We start from the raw sequence: 22,702 nt of genomic DNA, 5'->3' as shown, positions 1-22,702 counted from the left end.
TCCTACTGTGTGAAAATAACCCCCGTCCAGGACTCCTGATTCTCACCCAGGTTCCTTGGGTCTTCGTCCTACTGTGTGAAAATAACCCCCGTCCAGGACACCTGATTCTCACCCAGTTTCCTTGGGTCTTGCAATTCTAAGGTTCTGTGTTCTGCGAGCCCCGGCTAAGGGCATGCAGTCTTGGGGCTCTGAGGTCCCCGTGGCTGTTTGCGCTGTGGCTCCGTGGCTCCATGGCTCCATGGCTCCGTGGCTCCAGGCCTCTGCAAGCTCTCCCCCCGACCTCAGGCCTGACACAGTTCACACCCTGAGGGATTCTCTGTCATCACCCAGACTTCAGGGCCGGGCACCCTTGCCTAGCCCCGTGAATGCCAGTGACTTGCAGGGACCTTGCTAGTCCTAGGTGCTGACATGTCGTGTCTCTCAGGGAAGGCACCAGCCCTGCCTGCGGGCACCACCAGCCACGCCTGAGAACAGGTTTGTTTCTCTGGGCCTTAGGAACCACGGCCCCAGTCCAGCCCTTGCTGGGAACAGGCCGTGCCCCAAGGCAGGGAAGGGTTTCTCCAGGCACAAAACTGCTCCCTGGATTGCCACCCTGGCGGTGCAGGAAAGAGAGGCCCAGCAAGGATGCAGGGCCTGTGTGCAGGGGCAGAGCCGGACTTCAGCCCTGGCCCGTGGCCTGGTCCATGGACACTAGCTGTACCCTGGAGGGGTGGCTGGTAGCCAGGGTCCCAGGGGCTGACCTAAGACTGGGGCAGGATCAGGCGTGGCCTGGGAAGCAGGTGGAAGGGGCCATGCCTGGGATTGTGTGAAGGTGACTCCAGCACTGGGGGAGGGCTGGGGAGGCCTGGGTGTGATAGGGAAGGGCCCAGGCCCAGAAGCCCGGCCCAGCTGTGGCTACCGCTTGCAGGGTGATGCTGGGCAAGGCTGGGCCCTTGCTGTCCGAGGCTCCATCTGTGCAAGTGAGGGGCCGAGAGGAGCAGGGAAGCCTCTAGAAAGACACCACAAGACTCAGCAGCTCGGCTCCAGGCAACCACCTGCCCCCATCCTGGGGAAAGAGGCAGAGAAGGGGCCTGGCACCTGGGCCCCCAAGCCTTTGCCCAACAGCCACTTGCTCACCAGGGGATGGCCACACACCCTTCAGGTCCCTGCTCAGACAGCTGCGCCCAGGTCGGTCCTCCCTTAGCCTCTCAGCCCTAGACCCTCAGCCTCCACCTCGTCACACCCTGCTGTGGGCCCCACAGAGCCAGCAAGGGTCTGCTCCCACTCCCCACTGGTCTGGGGGCCTGCGAGCTGGCCCCATCCCTCTCCTCTCTTGGTCTCCATTACACCCAAAGTGACTTGCATATGGCTGGTCCTTATAAAATGTTGCTGAATGGATGAATGAATGAATGAATGAATGAAGTGCCTCAAGGCAGAGGGATGCATTTTGGAGCCCCTGGGGTGTGGCTGTGACTCCTGCTTGCCCAGGTGACAGCCTGAGGCTGAAGAAGCCCCTCCCTGTGCCCTGGTGCTTCCCAGCTCCTCCAGCCCAGGACCCTGCTTTGTCTACGGGGTACCCACTCAGCCAGGACAGGGCCCGGGGCTGCTCTCCTGGAAGGCTGGAGTAGCAAGCTGTGCGGCCCTAGCCAGGAGCTTCCCTCTCTGGGCTGCCACACCCTTTCGTGATCCTAGGAGCCCAGCATGAGGTAGAGAGGGCAGAAGCTGGGGGAAGGGTCACAGGCAAGGAACTTCTGCTCCAGACAGAGGCCTGGGCTTGTCCCCACACCGGGCTTGTTCCCGTGCCGGGCTTGTCCCCACACCGGGCTTGTTCCCACACCGGACTTGTTCCCGTGCCAGGCTTCTGGGTTCAAGACGCAGCCGGCAGGGCTGAGGGGGCGGAGCAGTGGTTTTCCCTGCCCCAGGTTCCTTCATCGCCAATCTCAGGTGTTGTTCCTGCTGCCAACAGCCTGATGGTACCAGCCACCAGGCCCAGGGCCCCAGTTCCAAGGAGTGAGTGGGAGGGGTGGAGTGGGGAGAGGGCCCAGGTGCTAGAGGACAGAAGAGGGAGGAGGGGAAGGGCGGGCGGTGAGACTGAGAAGTGCCTGAGACCCCACCAGGTTCTGCCCCACTCAGGGACATGCCCGTACCTGCCTGGCACTCTCTGACCTTCATTTCCTCACCAGCAAACAGGCACTGGGTGAGGACTGGCATGAGGGACCACAATGGCTCCTCTCCCCATTCCAACCCCTGGCTCTGAGGCTCTAGTCAGGTCATTGCCTACAAGAAGCCCTCCCTGACTGCACTGTCCCCATAAGCTCCCAGCTGTCCAAGGGCTCCTGGCATCAGAATCACCCACTTCCTCCTGAAAGTAAACCTTGCCTGGGGCCGCCGTTCATGCTTCCTGAGGGTGAACCGTGCGTGGGCTGCTGCTCATGCTTTTGCTAGGACCACCTGGCATGGGCAGCTCATCCTCTTGAGTAGCCCCACCAGGGCAGAGGCCTTCCTCCCCCAGAACTGAAACCCGCTGTGGCCTCCATGCCTGGCAGGGACGCAGCCACAGTGACACCTGATGCATCCCACGGGGCTGAGCTAGATGTGCAGGGCCCTCCTCCAGCCCCAGGTGTGGGGAGCCCACTCTCCCGTGCCCCACACTCAGACCCCACTCTCAGGCCACCTGACAGCCTGGACCCTCCAGCGCCACCAGGCCCAACAGGGATCCCAAAGCTGTTCTTCCAGCAGCTCTCATGCCCCTGGCCACAGTGAGTCACTCTCCCCACCTGCCATGCCCACCGAGTCACCATCCTGTCACCAAGCCCTGAGCTCTGCTTCCCGAGGCCCCCGGAAGCACCTTCCCCCAAGCCACCCATGCCTCTCACTGCACCCCATGGATGCAGGGACTCGAAGCTGCAGGAGACGTCCTCTCTCTGGGTGGGGGCATAGACCTCTGGGTCACCTGCCTTGGCGAGTGAAACTTCACATGTCCCAACCAAGCCCGAGGAAGCCTGGCACCAGCCAGCAGCCAGGCACCAGATGCAAATGTGGGGCTGCCCCAGGGGCTCTTGCCTGCACCCCTCCTGGTTTCCAAAGGCACCACCAGACAACCCCACCTGTGGGCAGGTCTGCCAGGTCCCGGGACTGTCAGGGAGAGCCCGGCCAGGAGCATTCTCAGGAGACACTTGCCGGGATCCGCAGCATCCGTGATGTGGGGCTCAGCAAGGGAGAGACGGGGGAGGAAGGGCCAGAGGGTCGGTCTCCAGCCCAGGCCTGACTGGCTCCAGGGCCCACGGTGCTCCCCAGAGCCTGAGTCTCAGCCCAGCCCAGGACCACCCTCCCTGCAGCAAGCCCTGCCCTGGCCTGGCCCTGTTGGTGCCTGTTCATCAGCCATGTGGCAGCGGTGGCAGGAGGCTGGGCCCAAGGCTGACCTCCATCTCCCGCTCCCACTCACCATCAGCCTGGCCAGGACAGGGGCAAGGCAAGTCTCTGTGGGTCCCTCCACACCACAGCTGGGTGCTGCCCAGCACAGGCGAGCGGCAGAGGGGGCTGGGCCGAGCAGGAACAGCAGGGCCAGGAAGGAACCACTGGGCCCGCTGTGGGGGCAGACCCCTGCCTGGGGAGGCAGCAGGCACAGCGCCCGGCAACAGCCAGGCTGGTGGGCGTGGGCCAGGCAGGGTGGGGCGGGTGCCGGTCCTGGGCTGATGCTTGCACAGGGCCCTGCGGATCCCGCGGGCTGGCGGGCTGCCCACCCCCGCCCAGCCCGTGCCTATAAGGCCCCAGCCGTGCAGGGACCCACACCGCTCCCCGACGGCACCAGCGATGAGGACGGTCCTGCTGCTCGTCGCTGCCCTGGCCGTGGCTGCAGGGCCAGGTGAGGGGCTGAGCCAAGGGGAGGGGTTGGTGGGCAGCTCTGGCCTGTATGGTCACCAAATACTAGGAGGCTGGAGCTGACGACCTCTAGGCACAGAGAATCCCGCACTGTGTGTGCCAAACTTCACCTTTAAAACAGCCGGGAGCCCTCATCTTAACCTAATGGGGTCCCCTGTGTACAATGGTTCAGAATCTGAGGATCTTACAATGGACTCCTGGAGTCACGGACCCTGAGTCAGTGGAGCAGGGGGGTGTCTTGAGATGCTTCTCATTGGGAGGGTGGCCACCAGCCCCTCCCAGTCCCCGGGTCTCCCCCAGCACAGCCTAGGATAGCCCAAAGGCCACCGAGCCCGTCTCATAGGCTCAGAGCAGCCAAGCTGGCAGGCCCTGGCTCAGTCAGGCCCTCGGAAACACGGCCATCTACTCTGCGGACAGCCCCTGGGGTGGGGGACAGCAGCCAGGGTCCTGCAGGCTGCTCTTGGCATAGTCACAGAGCTGCCTGAGGCCGTGGAGGAAAGGCCGGCAGCACACCCTAGACAGGGCCAGGAGAGGACACCTCTTACCAGCCAGCCCAGCTGAGCACAGGTCCCCTTAGGCTGCATTCAGGGCACCCGCCCCGACAGGGCCCAGGGCTGGGGGTTGGGGGCCCAGGGCAAGGGCAGCGTGGAGGGTGGAGGCCTCTGTCCTGGAGGGGTCTCCGCGGGTGGTGGAGCGGGACTCACTGAGTCCCGTGCTCGGCCGTCCCCCGCCCTGCCCCATCCCCGACAGCCCTTGCCCTCCGCTGCCATGTGTGCCAAAGCTCCAGCAACTGCAAGAAGCCCAAGGAGTGCCCGGCCAGCGCTCGATACTGCACGACCGTGATCACGGGTGAGCAGCCTCTGTCCGGGCGCCCCGGGGGTGGGGGACATCCCTGGCTGACGTGGGCGCCGGCAGGGAGGTGGGCAGGGGGTGGGGGGCAGAGGCGGCCGCCGGGCCTGACCACGCTCACCTGTGCCCAGTGGAGCCTCTGCGCGGGAATCTGGTGAAGAAGGACTGTGTGGATTCGTGCGTGTCCACCCACACCCAGCAAGGCCAGGTCAGCAGCGGCGCCGGCTCTACCCAGTGCTGCCAGGAGGACCTGTGCAATGCACAGCTGCACAGCGCGGCGCCCACCCGCGCCACCCTCGGCCTGGGGCTGGCCCTGGGCCTCCTGGCCCTCCTCTTAGTCCCTGGCCTGTGACCTCCCCGCAAGGAAGGCCCCTCCTGCCTTTCCTTCCCTTTCTCCAGGGATTCCACGGCTCCCTTCCCCAGTTGCAATGGGGGTGCCAGGAGCCCCAGGCTTGGGGCTTCCCCGAAAATCTGGGGCCAGGTCCAGGTGGGCATGGAGTGCTGATGACTTGGAGCAGGCCCCACAGACCCCGTAGAGAATGCAGCCCCCGCCGCTTGGAGGGTGGAGGACGGGAGCCTCCCCCTCATGCCCCCGCCCCCTGATCGCCACATTTCAAACTGTTTTTTTGCCGTTTATTTTTCTACTCAAATCTCTGCATGGACATAAAGGATTTAAACCGGTGTGTTGGTGTGTGTGCTATTCTGGGACAGAGGAGGTTGGGGCAGGCATCAGGCCACACAGGTCCCCTAAGCCTCCAGCACATGTGCCCTGGGGCCAATCATGGAGCAATGCCCGAAATGGCACCATCCGGGGAGGGACAGGCTGCTCAGGTGCCACCCCACTGCCCCAGAGGTGGAGGGCACCGTGGGGTGAGGCCTGCATAGGAGCACAGGGCAGAGGTTTGCAGGCCTCTCCAGCATGCAGCACCCAGGGGAGAAGGCGCCCCCTCACCCCTTCATCCTGGGCCAGACTCCGACACCAGGGTTCAAGAGCCTCCAGAGAGGCCGGCTTGGGGCACCCTAGGCCCAACCCCAGCCTCGGAGCCATGTCCCACAGCCACGGCCCAGGAAAAGTCCCATGGACCCCATCCCCGGGCACCCAGCAGCCCCCTTGGCCAGACCTCACCAGGGTGAAGTAGAGTGGGCGGGGAGCATGACTCAGGGAATGTGGGCCAGGCAGGGTCGCCCAGGGGCAGGGAGGGTTCCGAGCCCGCTGCATGGGTTCTGGCTGTATTTCCAGTACAAGGCTGTGGCGTGGAGTGAGAGGAGGCCCCCAGCAGACGCCACAGCAAGGAGCCCTTTCCCTCCTGGAGACGGCCAGAGGCTCCCAAAGGCTGCCCCGAGTCCCCAGAGGGATAAGTCTCAGGCCTCACTCGGGTCAGAGCAGAGCTCCGCCTTCCCCAGGCCAGTTCCCTCGCAGGACTGGCCTGGGAAACCCATGGTGGCCGAGCCCCCTCTGGCCCTGGCGGGCAGACCTGTGGCGTGGGTGGTGGCCGGTGAGGGATCAGCAGTGTTTCCTGGCCCCAGGTCCAGGCACTCAGCTCTTTGTCCCCGGCATGGTGAGGCCAGCACCATCACGACCCCCAGTTCCAGCCGAGGGCCTGGGGGCCAGCAGGGTGCTGGTTGGTTGTCGGAGGTGGAGAGTGATGTGGGGAGGCCTGCTCTTAGCATGTGTCCATCCTGCCTCCCCTGGGACCCAGGAACACTGTGCAACCCCACCCTGGAGGGCTGCCTGACCAGTGCTCAGCCAAGGCACTGTGACCCAGGCCTGGGTCTGGGTGAGCTTCACTGTCCTCACTTGGGATCCCCTTTCTCCACACCTGGTCCCCACCTCCCCAGGGTGGCCAAGGTGGGTCACTTCTTGCCCTGACTGAGAGACCCCAGGCAAAGCACTCTGCCCCCCGGAGCCTCCATCTTCCTCCACTGGGCACCCACCTGAGGCCGCCAGCACCCCATCTGCAGCACGTGGCTGTCAATGGTGGCCCTGGCCTCCCGCGAAGCCTCAGCCCTCCTCCTAGCCGGGGCCCAGACCCACCTAGTGCTCCTGCCCTTGGCTGGAACTGGGGGTGGTGATGGTGCTGGCCTCACGGTGCCAGGGACAAAGACCTGAGTGTCTGGACCTGGGGCCAGGAAACACTGCTGATCCCTCACCGGCCACCACCCATGCCACAGGTCTGCCAGCCAGGGCCAGAGGGGGCTCGGCCACCATGGGTTTCCCAGGCCAGTCCTGCGAGGGAACTGGCCTGGGGAAGGCGGAGCTCTGCTCTGACCCGAGTGAGGCCTGAGACTTATCCCTCCGGGGACTCGGGGCAGCCTTCGGGAGCCTCTGGCCGTCTCCAGGAGGGAAAGGGCTCCTTGCTGTGGCGTCTGCTGGGGGCCTCCTCTCACTCCACGCCACAGCCTTGTACTGGAAATACAGCCAGAACCCATGCAGCGGGCTCGGAACCCTCCCTGCCCCTGGGCGACCCCGCCTGGCCCACATTCCCTGAGTCATGCTCCCCGCCCACTCTACTTCACCCTGGTGAGGTCTGGCCAAGGGGGCTGCTGGGTGCCCAGGGATGGGGTCCTCCAGGCAGCTGGAATGGCCCTGGGCTGTGGCTGTGGGTACTCAGTGCCCACATGGCTCCGAGGCTGGGGCTGGGCCTGGGGCGTGCCAAGCCGGCCTCTCTGGAGGCTCTTGAACCCCAGTCTCAGGAGCATGACCTGGGTGAAGGGGCCCCTTCTCCCCTGAGTGCTGCCATGCTGGAGGGCCTGCACACACTCCTGGGGTGAGGCCTGGGTTGGAGCCTCCTCTGGTGGCCACCGGAGAGCTGGGTGCTGGAGCTCAGGCACAGGGAAAATCCCCCCTCGCCCGGGCCAGTGCCACTCATGGCCCCATCTGTGCCCTTTTCCACTCCACTCTGGACAGGTGCCTGGAGGCCCCCAAGTGTCCAGGGCAGAGCGTGTGAAGGGACCTGGGCATGGGAGTCGGGCAGACAGCAGAGGAGTGGGAGTGCCCAGGCTGCAGACCACCACCCATCCCCACTTCTGTGTAGGGAAACCAAGGCTGGGCAAGGGAAAGCAACTCCTGCCCACCTCCCGGCAGGCTGACCGCAGGAATCCTTGTCAGGGCCAGGGCCAGCCGCTTCAGGAACGGGGTGGCCAGGGCTGCCCTCTTGGGATCTGGCTGCCCAGGCTGGGCATTAAGGGAGGCTCTGCACCCAGGGCAGCCTGGAGGCAGGAGGGAATGCCACCTCCCTCACCACTCCCATCCTGGAAAGTCAGGAAGCCAGGGCTGTGGCCACAAACTCCAGGACAGGAGGGAGGGAGTTCTGTTGTGGGTCAGGGAAGACTTTGCAAAGCAGCGGCCGGTACAGGGACAACAGAGGCAGCATGGGCTGTGGGGTCCAGTCCTACAGGGTCTGCGAGCCGCTCCCGGGTGCTGCGGAGACGAGAAATTGTAGAACTAAAAGACACAAGACACAGAGGTACAGAAAAGAGAGTTTGGGCCCAGGGGTCCACGGCTACCCAGATCACGGAGACCTGCAGTGGCCCCAATGCCAGGACGGGATGCTCTCACTTTTATTTAGTTGCAAATCTGGGGACCGGGTAGGTAGGGTGTGGCCTTGGTGGTTGGAGACTGGGGGCAGGGTAGATGGGGCATGGCAGTGACAGAGTCAAGAACATCACGTGTCATTCAGGTACGGGCTCAGGAATTTCTGGCACCCAAAGAGAGGCAAGGAGCATAATGCATCAGCACCTTTTCCATACTTATCAAGAAAGAACTAAAACATTAAGATTTATGTTACTGTTACTGATGATCTTTTCTAAGACAAAAGGAGCCAGGTGTAGAAGCAGAACATGAGAGTGGACCTGGACCGTGACCACTGAAGCACAGCCTCACACAGAGACAGTTCAGCTCTGGATGTCTGTGGGTCTCCTGACAGCCGTCAGGCCCACCACAAGAGCTTGGAGAAGCGGAGTCTTCTCCTAACTTCCCCAGGAAGTAGACGTCTCGGCCATCTTGGACGTCTCCTTCCCTAGCTGGCTAAACAGTGGGGCTTTCCCAGCGCTGGCACTGCCGCACAGCCGGGGCACCCTCCAGCAGCCCTTATGCGGGCGTGACAGAGGGCTTAGAGCAGCTTGCCTTAGTGTCATTCATTTCACAATGTCACCCCAGGTTCACACTTCTGACCTGAGAGGCATTAGTAAAGGAATTAAGATCACCTATGAATAATTAAGATCACACATGAAAAACTAAGATCACCTATGAATAACTAAGATCACACATGAATAACTAAGATCACACATGAATAACTAAGATCACACTTGAATAACTAAGATCACACATGAATAACTAAGATCACACATGAATAACTAAGATCACCCATGAATAACTAAGATCACCCATGAATAACTATCACATATGAATAACTAAGATCACACATGAATAAGATCACACAGGAATAACTAAGATCACATATGAATAACTAAGATCACCTATGAATAACTAAGATCACACATGAATAACTAAGATCACCCATGAATAACTAAGATCACACATGAATAACTATCACATATGAATAACTAAGATCACACATGAATAAGATCACACAGGAATAACTAAGATCACATATGAATAACTAAGATCACCTATGAATAACTAAGATCACACATGAATAACTAACATCACACATGAATAACTATCACATATGAATAACTAAGATCACACATGAATAAGATCACACAGGAATAACTAAGATCACATATGAATAACTAAGATCACCTATGAATAACTAAGATCACACATGAATAACTAAGATCACACTTGAATAACTAAGATCACACATGAATAAGATCACCCATGAATAACTAAGATCAGCTATGAATAACTAAGATCACCCATGAATAACTAAGATCACCCATGAATAACTAAGATCACACATGAATAACTAAGATCACCCATGAATAACTAAGATCACCTATGAATAACTAAGATCACACATGAAAAACTAAGATCACCTATGAATAACTAAGATCACACATGAAAAACTAAGATCACCTATGAATAACTAAGATCACACATGAATAACTAAGATCACACATGAATAACTAAAATCACACTTGAATAACTAAGACACCTATGAATAACTAAGATCACAAATAAATAACTAAGATCACCCATGAATAACTAAGATCACCCATGAATAACTAAGATCACGCATGAATAAGATCACACATGAATAACTAAGATCACATATGAATAACTAAGATCACATATGAATAACTAAGCTCACCCATGAATAACTAAGATCACACATGAATAACAGATCACCCATGAATAACTAAGATCACACATGAATAACTAAGATCACACTTGAATAACTAAGATCACACATCAATAAGATCACCTATGAATAACTAAGATCACCCATGAATAACTAAGATCACCCATGAATAACTAAGATCACACATGAATAACTAAGATCACACATGAATAACTAAGATCACACTTGAATAACTAAGATCACACATGAATAAGATCACCCATGAATAACTAAGATCACACATGAATAACTAAGATCACACATGAATAACTAATAACTACTATGTTTATATTTGTAATTACTTTCTTCATTATGTATATGGAAATAGGCTGAGGCCTTTTGCTCCGCCTCAGAGCTGATGGGATCTCCCCACTACAATGGGCAAGGCTGTGTGTGGACCCTGGGCAAAGGCCCAGAAGTGGGAGCCAACCCACAGGATCCAGAGAGGGCCAGGCTGCCAGTGTGGCTGCCGTGGGACTGGGGGCTGGCAGGACTCCAGACAAAGCCCAAGGACAGCCACAGCTCCTGGCCCTTCACTGCCCTCTGCCCTGCACCTCCAAGGGTCCCTAGCTGAGTCTCCCGACCCCCAGGCTGCTTCTCTGTGACTCTGCTGGACAGCTCCTCAAATGTCCTGGACACAACTTGACCCCAGTCCCAGGCCCAGCCACCCTGTCAGGCCACAGCCCCGAACAGGGCCTACAACCCTGTAGGTGAGGGCAGCGTGGCCGGCCAGAGTGGGCCGACAGCCCCAGCCCCTCCTCCCAAGAGCCACTGAAGGAGGAGCTCCCTCTGCCAGAGCCCAAGCCCAGGACCCGCAGGGAGATGTCTTGGGCACAGGACTGAGGGGTGGGGCCCCAAGGCACAGCCACTGATGTTCAGCCAGCACCCAGGGGTGGGGCACTGACCCTGTCAGGAGGTGCAGGGCTGACTCTCCTGGCCCATCACCAGGATGAAATTTTCTCTATGTCTTAAAAGTGGAAATGCTAAAAACAGTCAGACTAAGCACAGTGTCCAGACAGAGGGCAGCTCTCAGGGAGAGCTCTGACCAGGTTCTCTGACAAGAGCTCCACCTGCTCTCCTCATCGTCCAGTCAGGCCTCAGCTTCCACCAGAAAGGAAGGAGCACTATTCAGCCAGGTCAGGGGGGCCCAGAAGCCTCCCTTAACACCCAGCCTGGGCAGCCAGATCCCACAGAGAGCTAGCTTTGGTTTGCAAGAGGTCCTCTTTCTGGTCTTGCCATGGACAAGCTGGACTGGGGAGGGGTTGCTGAGGTCTTCCTCCCGGAGGGGCAGTCTCAAACACTGCTCTCATTGATTTTTCTCTGTTTTCTTTTTCGACCTCACTTTTTTTTTCTCTTATTTTTGCTATTTTCTTTATTTTGCTTACCTTGGGTTTGAGTTGCTCTCTTTGTTCTAGTTTCTGAGGGTGAAAGTTTAGGTGCTTTTTTGGAGAACTTCCTTCTCTTCTAAAAGAAGTTTCAGTTCTGTTTTTTTTCTAAAGGACGCATTAGTGGGAACTTCCCCTCCAGGGCCACTTCAGCTGCATCCCTTGACTTTGATGAATTGTGTCTGCATTTTCGTTCAGTTGGAAACGTTTTCCGCTTTCCTTTCTGGTTTCTCCTTTGACCTATAGGTTGATTAGAAATGTGTTGTTACTCAGCTTTTAAATATTTGATGATTTTGTAGATAGAGTTCTGTTACTGATTTCTAATTTAGCTCCACTGTAGTCCAAGCAAATAATTTGTATGATTTTAATCCTTGTAAATTTACTGAGATTTGCTTTATGGCCCAGAATACAGTCTGTCTTGGTGGACATTCTTGGTAAATAAAGGTGTGTTCCCTTCTGTGCGGTGGAGTGTCCTATAAATATCAAGTTGGTCTTGTTGACTGGTGATGCTGTCTTCATCCTCACAGGTTTTTTGTCTATTTTTATCAGTTGTTGAAAGAGGAAATCTTTCAACAATTTGAAATTGAAGTCTCTGTTATTGTGGATTTTCTTTTCTGCCTTTCAATTCTATCAGATGTCTTGTTTGCTTTGTGTATTTTGAAGCTTCATTGCTAGGTGCGTACATATTTAGGATTGCTAAGACCTCCTCATGAACTGATCAATTTACCATTTGGTAATGTCCCTCTTTTTTTAACTTTTTCTTTCTGGTAGAGATAATATTGTGCTGTTTTGCCCAGGCTGGTCTCAAACTCCTGGTGTCAAGCAATCCTCCCACCTCAGCCTCCCAAAGTGCTGGGATTACAGGTGAGAGCCACCACACCTGGCCACTAATTTCCCTCTTTATTTCTGATTATAGTCTCTGCTTTAAACCTACTTTGATATTGATGTAGTCACTCCCGTTTTCTTTTAATTGATGTTAGCATAGTATATCTTTCTCCATCTTTTTACTTCTATCTTATTTGTGTTTGTGTAAGTCTGGTGAGTTTCCTGATGAGAGCATATACTTGGCTGTTTCTCTTTCTATCCAATCTGACAATCTCTGTTTTTGAGGTGTTTTTGTTTGTTTGTTTTTGAGATAGAGTTTCACTCTGTCACCCAGGCTGGAGTGCAGTGGCGTCATCTCAACTCACTGCAACCTCCATCTCCCATGTTCAATCGATTCTCCTGCCTCAGCCTCCCAAGTAACTGGGATTATAGGCACTCACCACCATGCCCAGCTAATTTTGTGGTTTTTAGTAGAGAGGGAGGTTTCACTATGTTGGCCAGGCTTGTCTCAGTCTCCTGACTTCGAGTGATCCACCTGCCTTGGCCTTTCAAACTGCTGGAATTACAGGTGTGAGCCACGCCCACTCAGCTAATTGAAGTGTTTAGATTACATAGTGTTATTTTTGCTGTGGCTGGGTTTAAATATATATCATCTTGCTATTTGCCTCATTATTTTTTCCTTTCTCCTCTTCTGTAGTCTCTGTAACATTTTTTTTTTTAGAGACAGGGTTTCACCATGTTGGCCAGGCTCGAACTCCTGATCTCAGGTGACCCAGCTGCCTCGGCCTCCCAAAGTGCTGGGATTATAGGCGTGAGTCACCGCGCCCAGCAACATGTGTTTTTTTAAATGATTCTATTCCATCATCTTCGTTGATTTATTAACTAGAGCTCTTTGATTTTTGCTTTTTTTCTTTGTCATTTTTTAGTGACACTTTATTGTCTTAGCATACACCTTTGACTTACTAGTCTACTTTCAAGAAATAGTAGACCATTTCACATAGAGTAGAATAAATCTACAACAGTCAACTCCATTGTCTGTCTCCTGGTCAATTTGCACTAATACTTTTATTTACTTATTTATTTTATTTATTTAAGATATACTACGCTAACATCTATCTGGTGATAGGCCCAGGCTTCAGTGCAGTAGTGTGATCACAGCTCACTGCAATGTTCATCTCCTGGGCTCAAGGAATTCTCACCTATCTCCTGGGTGCAACCACACAGGTGTGTACCACCACGCCCACTAATTTGTTTGTATTTTTTGTAGAGACAAGGTCTTTCTACGTCGCCCAGTCAAGGTTGGTCTTGAACTCCTGGGCTCGAGCGATCCACCTGCCTTCGCCCCCCAAAGTTCTGGGATCACAGGCGCGAACCACGGTGCTCAGCCTGCACTACTATCATCACGTAATTTACTTCTACACTTGCTGGAAATTCCTTAACACATTGTTATTATTTTTGCTTTAGGTAGTCACCTTTTAACGTGATTCAAAGAAAAAACCGCCTTCTATTTCCTATTTCTGGTATCATTTAGTCCTTTATGTGGATCCACACGTCGCCTGAACGACTTCCTTTAACACAAAGGTCCCCAACCCCTTGGTCAAAGACAGGTTGGGAACCGGCCCCGCAGCAGGAGGTGAGCGGCTGGCGGGCGGGTGGGCGAGGGAAGCGTCAGCTGTATTTACGGCATTAGATTCTCACAGGTGAGCAAACCCTATTGAGAACCGCAGATGTGGGGGATCGAGGTTGCATGCTCCTCATGAGAAGCTAATGCCTGGTGATCTGTCACTGGCTCCCATCACACCCCGTGGGGCCGTCTAGTTGCAGGAAAGCAAGCTCAGGGCCCCCACCGAACTTGCATGTTGGTGAGTTGTACAATTGTTCCAATATGTATTACAATGTAATAATAATAAATATAAAATGCACAGTAAATGGAACGTGCTTGAATCATCCCAAAACCATCCCCCTGCCTCCGGTCCCGGGAAAAATCGTCTTCCACGAGATGAGTCCCCGGTGCCAAAAAGGCTGGGAGCCGCTGCCTTCACATTTCTTCCAGTGCACATCTGCCGGTGCTGCACCTCTTCTGCCTTTACACATCTGAAAAAGTCTTTGATTCACCTTCGTTTATGCTGGGCATTTAATTTCCAATTGACAGGTGCGATTTCTGTTTGTTTTGTATTTTGAACGCTGCTTCACCGTCCCGGCTGGGATTGCTACTGACAAGAATATTCTGTACATAATGTCTGTTTCTAATTTTTTTGTCTGTCATTAGTGCAAAGCAATCGGATGATGACTCTGATGCAGCATTCTTCGTATTTCTACACTTAGCAGTTCACTGAATCCCTGGCTTCTGCAGGTTTACACTTTGCGGCGAATTTGAAAACATCTTAGCAACTGTTTCCTGCATATCTGTTCCTGTCCCTTCTTCCTCTCTTCTGTGACCCTAATGGCACACAGAGAGTGTAGGGCTGTTGGCCCCACAGGGTCGTGGGGTGTCCCTTATGCTGTGCTGAGGTGCAGGATCCAAGAAGTAAAGAGATAGGACACTGAAGATCTGGTGAAGAGCAGCTGGACTCGGGGGGCCATGCCACCTATGAGTGGAGACAGACGAGGCCCTGAATGCTCAGAAGCATCTGTATTTATTAGGTACAAGTAGGGGGCAAGGTCGTGAGTGAGGTCATCATCTATAGGCTTAGTGATAGGGCATACGTAATCATGTGAGTCACAAGCAAGGGGGCCACCCCATTATGTCACCTGGGCAGAGAGGTGGGCCGTGCGCAGTAGGGGTCCGTGCCGTGCACAGTAGTAGAGGGTCGTGTACAGAAAAGGGGTCCACCCCCATTAGGTCACCGAGGCAAGGAGGTGGGCTGTGTGCAACAGGTGTCGTGCGCAACAATTCTTATCTGGGGGCTGGAGACTTCAAAGGATTTCTAATAGAAGGATACTGTAAGCTTAATGCAGTGGGAGCTGACAGACGTGTGCTCTTCTCTTAAGATATTTATGGGAGGATGATTTGAGCCAGCATAGAAGTGAGAAAAGACTGACAGGGTGTACAGCCACCGTGACTGGTCACACCAGAGGGGTTCTTCTCCCTCGGTTACTTCCAGGATCTCAGGCCTGAGGCCGACTTCCCACAGGAACTGGATGCAAGGTGCTACAACTCCTTTATCAGGAGGAGAGGCTCCTGCTCCAAGCCTGCCATACAGCGTGTGCCCTTTCAGGCAGGGACGCCATCGCCTGGGTCTTTGGTTCTCGTCCTGGTCTGGCTGTTTTCCCATGTACTGCTTGTTCTGTGACTGCTCTAGGGATTCCTCCTACTAAAACCTGCTATATGGTCATATGGAAGGATTCTATAAATCAGCACTAAATGTGTCAGTACAGCTCCGACTAGAATATCTATATGATTATATAGAAAGATTATATGGAACTAAGCATGATTATACATATAAGCTAGATATAGTAAACTGTAAGTTATTACATGATTACATAGAAACATTATATGGGACTAAGCATGATTTTATTTATATAAGCTAGATATAGTAAACAGTGAGTTATTACATGATTATATAGAAAGATTATATGGAACTAAGCATGATTATACATATAAGCTAGATACAGTAAACTGTAAGTCATTACATGATTATATAGAAAGAGTATATGGAACTAAGCATGATTATTTCACATATAAGCTAGATATAGTAAACAGTAAGTTATTACATGATTATATAGAAAGATTATATGGGACTAAGCATGATTATATATATAAACTAGATACAGTAAGCAGTGAGTTCTTCTTCAGGCACTAGTTGTGCCTGGGGTCTGCACAGTTCTCCTTCCTCGGTGCCTGTGGGCGTGTTACCCACAAGAGAGCGGCCCACAGCTCCCGCGTGCTCTGTTCACACTGGAGTCTTGGCTTTTCTTCTGTGATTCCTTTATATTTTTATTTTATTTTATTGTGTGTGTAAATATATATGTGTGTGTGTATGTATGTGTATGTATGTGTGTGTGTGTGTGTATGTGTGTGTATATATATATATATATATATATGAGACAGTCTTGCTCTGTCACCCAGGCTGGAGTGCAGTGGCGTGATCTCGACTCACTGAAACCTCCACCTACTGAGGCTCCTGCCTCAGCCTCCCAAGTAGCTGGGATTACAGGCATGTGCCACCCCACCTGGCTAATTTTTGTATTTTTAGTAGAGATGGGGTTTCATCATGTTGCCTAAGCTGGTCTCGAACTCCTGACATCATGTGATCTGCCCACCTCGGCCTCCCGAAGTGCTGGGATTCCAGGCACGAGCCAGCGCCCCCGGCCCTGTGATTCCTTCTTAGCAGTTTCTAATGCTGCGCTTCCATTCACTCATCTGCCGTCTGTAATCTGTTGTTCATCCCACACTGTGCATTTTTCACCTTAAACCTAGTTCTCATTTTTAGAAGTTTGATTTGTGTCTTTTAAAACTGCTATGCCCCCATCATATATGTTCATGCTTTTCAAACACACGAAATACACTTACAAATCTGTGTTAACACGCTTGCCTACTAAGACTTCATCTGTGTGACCGATGTTTTCTTCCCATGTGGCTCACATTTTCCTGTTTCTTTGCATGCCTGGTGACGTGCATTTGATGTCAGACATTTTATTGAATGAATTTTGTATTGATGGGAGTGGGACTGTCTTTGTATTCTTTTAAATAAAGATGGAGTTTCACTCTTGTTGCCCAGGCTGGAGTGCTGGAATGCAATGGCGTGACCTCCGCTCACCGCAACTTCCACCTCCCAGGTTCAAGCAATTCTCCTGCTTCAGCCTCCCAAGTAGCTGGGATTACAGGCATGCGTCACCATGCTGGGCTAATTTTTTGTATTTTTAGTGGAGATGGGGGTTCTCCATGTTGATCAGGCTAGTCTCAAACTCCCAATCTCAGGTGATCTGCCGGTCTCAGCCTCCCAAAGTTCTGGGATTACAGGCGTGAGCCACCGCGCCCAGCCTTCTTTTAAATAATTTTAAGGTTTTTCTCTTGGATGCAATTAAGTTACTTGGAAGATCCTTTCAAGGCATGCATTGATGCTTTGCTGGTTGGGCTGAACGTGGTCTTTAGCCTGGGGCTGATCTGACTGGCCTTTGAGGTGGTTCCCTTCTGAGTCCACAGCTGGATGGCGGGTGCATGACGGGCTTCTCCTCCCCCTGCACCCAGGAGCACGCTTCCCACCAGGGTGAGCCTGGGAATTGTTTAAGGCTCCTTCCCTGTTTGGGGGGCGGTTCCTCAAATGCTGCCGTAATTTGTCCTGGGCTAAGGACTCAGGGAAGCCTCTGGGCCTCTCCCTCCTCCCCTGTCCGCTGCTCTTTCGTCTCCAGCCTCCTGCCCTGCGACTTCAGCCGCCCTGCCAGGATGCTCCACTCTGCTCACCCGGAGGCCCTGGGCTCTCTGTAGGCCCCTCCCTGCCCCCATCCTGCAGCTCACTGCATCTGTGTTGCTTCTTTCAGGGATCACTGCCCTGTGCTGCCCGTCCACTGTGGAGTCATGGCTAAAAACGCGTTGTTTTGTGTATTTGGCCTCGTATTTAGTTAAGGCGGGAGGGTTAATTCATAGCGGTCCGAGGCTGAAGCCGGCGACACACTCCGGTTCTGACCTATGCGTTCATTTTAGGCCTCTTTTCCCACCAGAGTGTGAGCTCCATGGGGTGGGAATATTCTGGTGGGAATATTCTGGAACGTCTGCTGGTTTTATTCTCTGCCCTCTGCCGGCTCCTGGCACGCTAGGGCGCGCATTACCTCTCGGCACACAGAACTACCTACCAACTGGCCTAGTGTGTCAGGACCCAGGGGTTTCCCGGAACCAGAGCCCGCTTGCCCAGCAGACATGGGGTATTCTGCACCTCAGGCCCGCTAAAATGTTTTAAAGTAAAAAATGAGAAAAGAAAATGTTTTATTTTCTTTCTCACATTGGAAAAAAATGAAAGCTTTAGGATCATGAAATTCTATTACATTTTGCCAAAACAGAACCAACAACGTAAGTATTTAATGTAAAGATAATTATTAACATTAACATTATGATAGCGAGAGGACCCCGGAGCACGGGGCTGCCTTCCAGGCCTGCCTTCCAGCTTTGCTAGGGGGGACCAGCGCGGAGGCTGAGCGGGCGGAGGCCAGGAGCAGCGAGGCGGCGGCGCCAGGGACCCCGCGGGCCGAAGGGCGCCTGCTCCGGAGCTGCTAGGACTGCGCTGGAGGAGCGCGGGGCGGGGACGACAGGGTGGGGCGTGGGCCAGCGGTGAAGATGGTCTGCGCAGTGTCCCGGCGGGACACGTGGGTCTGAGGGTCGCCAGGGAGTCACTGCGTGACGGCCTCTGTGTCTGAGATCCAGGTGCCTGGACTGGCGTCCGGGTCTCAGCGCTCGCCCTGCGAGCCGGCAGTCCGGGGGCGGGGCGGGGGCGGGGCGGGGGCGGGGCGGGGGCGGGGCCTACAGCGAGCTCGGCTTGGTGGGTAGCCCAGGAGGCGGGGCCGGGGCGGGGCCGTGGCGGGGCCTGTGGGGAGCTCTCGCTGGGCGGGCCGTTCCGGGGGCGGGACTGGGGCTGGGCCTGCGGTGGGTATCTGGCGATGCGGCACGGGTGCTGCGGGGCATACAGACGCGCGTTCAATCTCACCGAGGGAGGCACCTACTGGCTAGCGGCCGCGGGGACTCCCAGGCGCGGCGGTGCCTCAAGGTGGTGAAGGTCACAGGTGAGGTCACCCTAATAGCTCTGCTCGCGCCCGGAGCCCTCCCCTCGACCCGGGACCGCAGTCTTTGGGGCGGGGCTCTATGAGAGAGGGCGGAAGCTCCGAGCCGCAGGCCTCGCCGGACTCTGGCCTTTGGCATCCTGGGGTTGGCCTGGCAAATGTGTCATGAAAAACAGATTTGCTGTTTTCAGGACGGGATAAGTCTAATTTAGTCTCCCAGGACGGGGATTGATGGCTGAGTATCCCGGTGGGGGGCGGGGAGTCATAATCCAACCCCCACCTCCCCGCTGTAAACCTCTTTCCAGAGAGGAGGCATCCCCATTCCGAACACCAGACCCAGCCTGCTTCTTCCGGTCTGGCCCAAGTGCCCTCCCGGGGGGCGCTGAAAATGCATTCCCCACAAGCTGGGCACTGCTCATCTCTTCTGGGGAGATTCTGCAGTGGCGGAGGACTCGGACAACCCTAACCAGGGCTCTGGAGGTCTTCCTGGAAGAAGGGGCACCAAGTAGGGACACCCCCGGAGCAGAGGGGAGGGAAACAAGAAGAGACCCAGGCCTCAGGCCCAGTCCTGCCGTGGCCAGTCATGCATCCCCAGGGCCCTTTGAGGGATGGGGGCGAGGACCAGCTCCCATAGGACCTCTGCAGCAACCATCCCCTGGGTAAAGTCCTTGTGTGGGGCTGTTATTTAAGGCCCCTCTGCCTCCCCTTAGCACTGCCCACCCCCACTCCTTCTCTGGCACTGCCCCTCATCCTCCTCCCATCCCTCCCCTGTCCAGCGCTACAGGCTGTTTTGAGCTTTTGCAGCTGCTGATCTCTGATTGGAATGACCTGACCTCTTCTCCCCTCTTGTTCCATCCCAAGTGTCTCCTCCTCTGGGAAACCTTCCCTGACACCCACTGAGTTGGGTGGCTCCTCTGCCCACCCTCATCCCTGCCCAGGCTCACATGGGTCCTTCAGGGCCCAGCAGTGACCACCTGTCTTTGCCCCCCGCTGTGCAGGGCTGCAGCACTCCCGCTAGACCGGCAGCTGTGGGAGACAGGCCTAGCCCCACGTCCTCCGCACACCACCCTGAGTTGGATCCAGGGCTGTCTGCTGTCCACCTCCTCCCTGCAGCCATGATGCGCCTGCTCACCCTGTTCCTGGTGGCCCTCATGGGCCTACCTCTGGGTAAGACGGACAAAGGACAGGGGGATGGACAGGCCCGTGTTGAGGGCAGGTGGGCTGAAAGTAGGGAAAGAGGCCAGAATTCCCAGCGACCACCCTCCTTCCAGCCCCTGCCCTGGGGAAGGCGATGGGCTGGGGTCTGGTGGCTGGAGGAGGGAACTCTTCTGTTCTGTGACCCCCATTCCCTTCCCGCCCATCTGCTGGCCCAGCCCAGGCCCTAGACTGCCACGTGTGTGCCTACAACGGAGACAACTGCTTCAACCCCATGCGCTGCCCGGCTATGGTTGCCTACTGCATGACCACGCGCACCTGTGAGTCTGGGGGCCCTGCGTGGCCCTGCCTGGGGAGCATGAGGGGGAGGTTCTGCCCTGCCCCTGAGCATGTAGGGGTCCTGAGGAAGGAGGCCTGTCCCCGGATCCTGTCGTGAAGCTCCAAGCTGAGGGCCCTCCCCTCATGGCCTTTCATGCTGGGGTGGGGCCGGCTGTGCCCCGGCCCTCTATGGGGAGCTGGCTCACCGACCCACCCCCCTGCAGACTACACCCCCACCAGGATGAAGGTGAGCAAGTCCTGCGTACCCAGCTGCTTCGAGACCGTGTACGATGGCTACTCCAAGCACGCGTCCACCACGTCTTGCTGCCAATACGACCTCTGTAACGGCGCCGGCTTTGCTGCCCCAGCGATACTGGCCCTGGCCCCCATCCTCCTGGCCACCCTCTGGGGTCTGCTCTAAAGCCCCCCAGGCAGACCCAGTCAAAAACAAAGCTCTCGGGAGACACCGCTGCACCCTCTCACCCCACTTGCCCCGCCTCACTCTCCGCCCTCCCTGAGACCTCTTCAGCCATGCCCAGGGCCTGGGCCTGTGGGCAAGAGGACGCCTCACCCCAGCCACCTCTCCCCCAACCACCACGCGACCTCACTTCGAGGCCTTGACCTTTGGTTTCCTAAAGGCTAATGTGTGGGGTCCCAAAAGTATCTGGCCTTGGTGGGCTCAGCCCCTCGCCTGTCCAGGGCTGGGGGCTTCTGGTGCAGTGCTGTTTATGGGGAGAGGTCCAGTCAGGTGAGGAGCACTGAGCAGATGGGTGCTGTGACCAAGCCCACCTTCCGGGAAGGCCCCTGCCTCTGCCTGCCCAGGCTGTGCTGGGGCAGGGGAAGACGAGGAACTTGGGGGGGACTCAGGAGGAAGAGCTCTTCCAGGCCGAGGACGGCTGCCATGCTTCCTCGTAGGGCCAGGAGCTGCCGGGCGGGTATGGGATCCGGCTGTGAGAGGAAGGCCTTGGGCACCGTCCCCGTGCTAGGAAGGCTGCCAGGCCGCCTGGGAGCCACCCCTCACAGGGGAGGGGGCGGCTCTGCCTCAGCAGGCCCCCAAGACCTCCGAAGCTGCAGAGGCTTTTCCGGGTCTGGTAAGGGGGTCTGTGTCCTCTCGCTCAGCCACAGCCCTTGACCTTTCCTACCCCCTCACAGGGAGGGCGCCGGGCCTGAGGCTGGCAGGAGCTGGGCTGTGCTATATTTGGTGTGTCCTGATCGTTGCCCAGGCCAGCGCTATTCCGGGCAGGGAGGGAAAGGGGCAGGGCACGGCCGGTGGCCTGCTGAGGCCTGGTCCCCAACCACCGCAGGGCCTGGTGGCACAGGGCTGGGGGCTGCACCCATGGGCCCGGGGTCGGGAGCAGCGTGGGGCAGGCGAGGGCGTGGGGAGGTGGGAGTGCGCCGCCCTCTTGTGGCCACGAGAGGGCGGGAGTGGGGAGGGCGGAGACCCAGCCCCTCCCCACAGCGGGACTGCGTCAGTGAGTGGGTGCCCCAGCGCCTTGTACCTGGGACTGCTTTGGCAGAGAGGGCGGGGCGGAAGCCCCAGCTGGGAGTGGGGACTCCCAGAGACTCCCAGGGAATGGGGCCAGTGGGGGCATGAGACCTTTTAGTGCCATCAGTCACGCTGCACCCGAGGCCCACCCCCCGCAACCAGTGCCCCCGGCTCTGGTGCCCTCGGAGGAGCCCTCCAAGCACTTCAAGCCGTCCTGCATGGGCAGGATGGAAACAGAGGTCCATGCAGTAAGACTGCCTCTGCCCCAAAGTGTGGCCCTGGTCAGGGGAGCCCCTGCTGGAAATTGCATCTTGAGAGCTTTGATGTGGGACCCCGGGGGTGGGGGATGAGAGTGTGCACCCCAGGGGTCTCCTTACAGCCAGTCTGCATGCAGGCCTGCATTCTGCTCCTGGGGCTGGGGCTGATTGTCGGCCCTGAGGACACGAGGACGGGAGGGGGCAGAGTCTTGGTTGCCGAGACACCTGGTTCCTCTTGGAGGAGGGCAGTGTGGGAACGGGCCTGGAATGGGAAGAATGTGACTCCCCAGAGGGAAGATGGGCGTCACACAGGCCAAGAGCCCTCGCCCCTACCCCCAGAGCAGGCCTGGCCTGGGGCGGCTGCGAGGGTACCATGTGTCTCCTGAGGCCTCTCAGCTGCAGCCGGCAAGGCCTTGTGATGTTTGCTGGGAGGGAAGTGGCTTTGGGCCCTCCAGCCCCAAAGGCTCCCTGTCCGTGGGAGGCCTGGAAGCAGTCACTGCACCACACGCAAGCCACTCCACTAGTCGGGTGACTTCCTGGGCCAGGGCT

The 22,702-nt window shown here is 56.1% G+C and overlaps 2 protein-coding genes across 3 annotated transcripts; both read left to right on the top strand.

The window, feature by feature from the left end:
• Positions 1 to 3,789: 3,789 nt before the first annotated feature.
• LY6D (lymphocyte antigen 6 family member D) lies at positions 3,790 to 5,062 on the top strand. The gene is made up of 3 exons (XM_012468340.2): positions 3,790 to 3,844; positions 4,612 to 4,710; positions 4,842 to 5,062. The coding sequence occupies exons 1-3, from the start codon at positions 3,793 to 3,795 to the stop codon at positions 5,060 to 5,062; spliced, it is 372 nt and encodes a 123-aa protein (XP_012323763.1). The 5' UTR covers positions 3,790 to 3,792.
• Positions 5,063 to 18,784: 13,722 nt separating this feature from the next.
• LYNX1 (Ly6/neurotoxin 1) lies at positions 18,785 to 20,923 on the top strand. Of its 2 annotated transcripts, none has more exons than XM_012468349.2 (4): positions 18,785 to 18,940; positions 19,936 to 20,104; positions 20,311 to 20,412; positions 20,635 to 20,923. In XM_012468349.2, exons 2-4 carry the CDS (start codon positions 20,053 to 20,055, stop codon positions 20,829 to 20,831), a joined length of 351 nt encoding a protein of 116 aa, XP_012323772.2. In that variant the 5' UTR covers positions 18,785 to 18,940; positions 19,936 to 20,052; the 3' UTR covers positions 20,832 to 20,923. The 2 variants fall into 2 exon arrangements, with proteins under 2 accessions (XP_012323772.2, XP_012323773.2); XM_012468350.3 differs by lacking the exon at positions 18,785 to 18,940 and adding an exon at positions 19,134 to 19,442.
• Positions 20,924 to 22,702: the final 1,779 nt, after the last annotated feature.

Source organism: Aotus nancymaae, unplaced genomic scaffold (assembly GCF_030222135.1).
Source record: "Aotus nancymaae isolate 86718 unplaced genomic scaffold, 86718_ANA_hifiasm-v0.15.2.pri h1tg000036l, whole genome shotgun sequence".
Taxonomy (NCBI): Eukaryota; Metazoa; Chordata; class Mammalia; order Primates; family Aotidae; genus Aotus; species Aotus nancymaae.
Note: the sequence above shows the minus strand (reverse complement) of the source record. Positions and strands in the feature narration are given on the sequence as shown.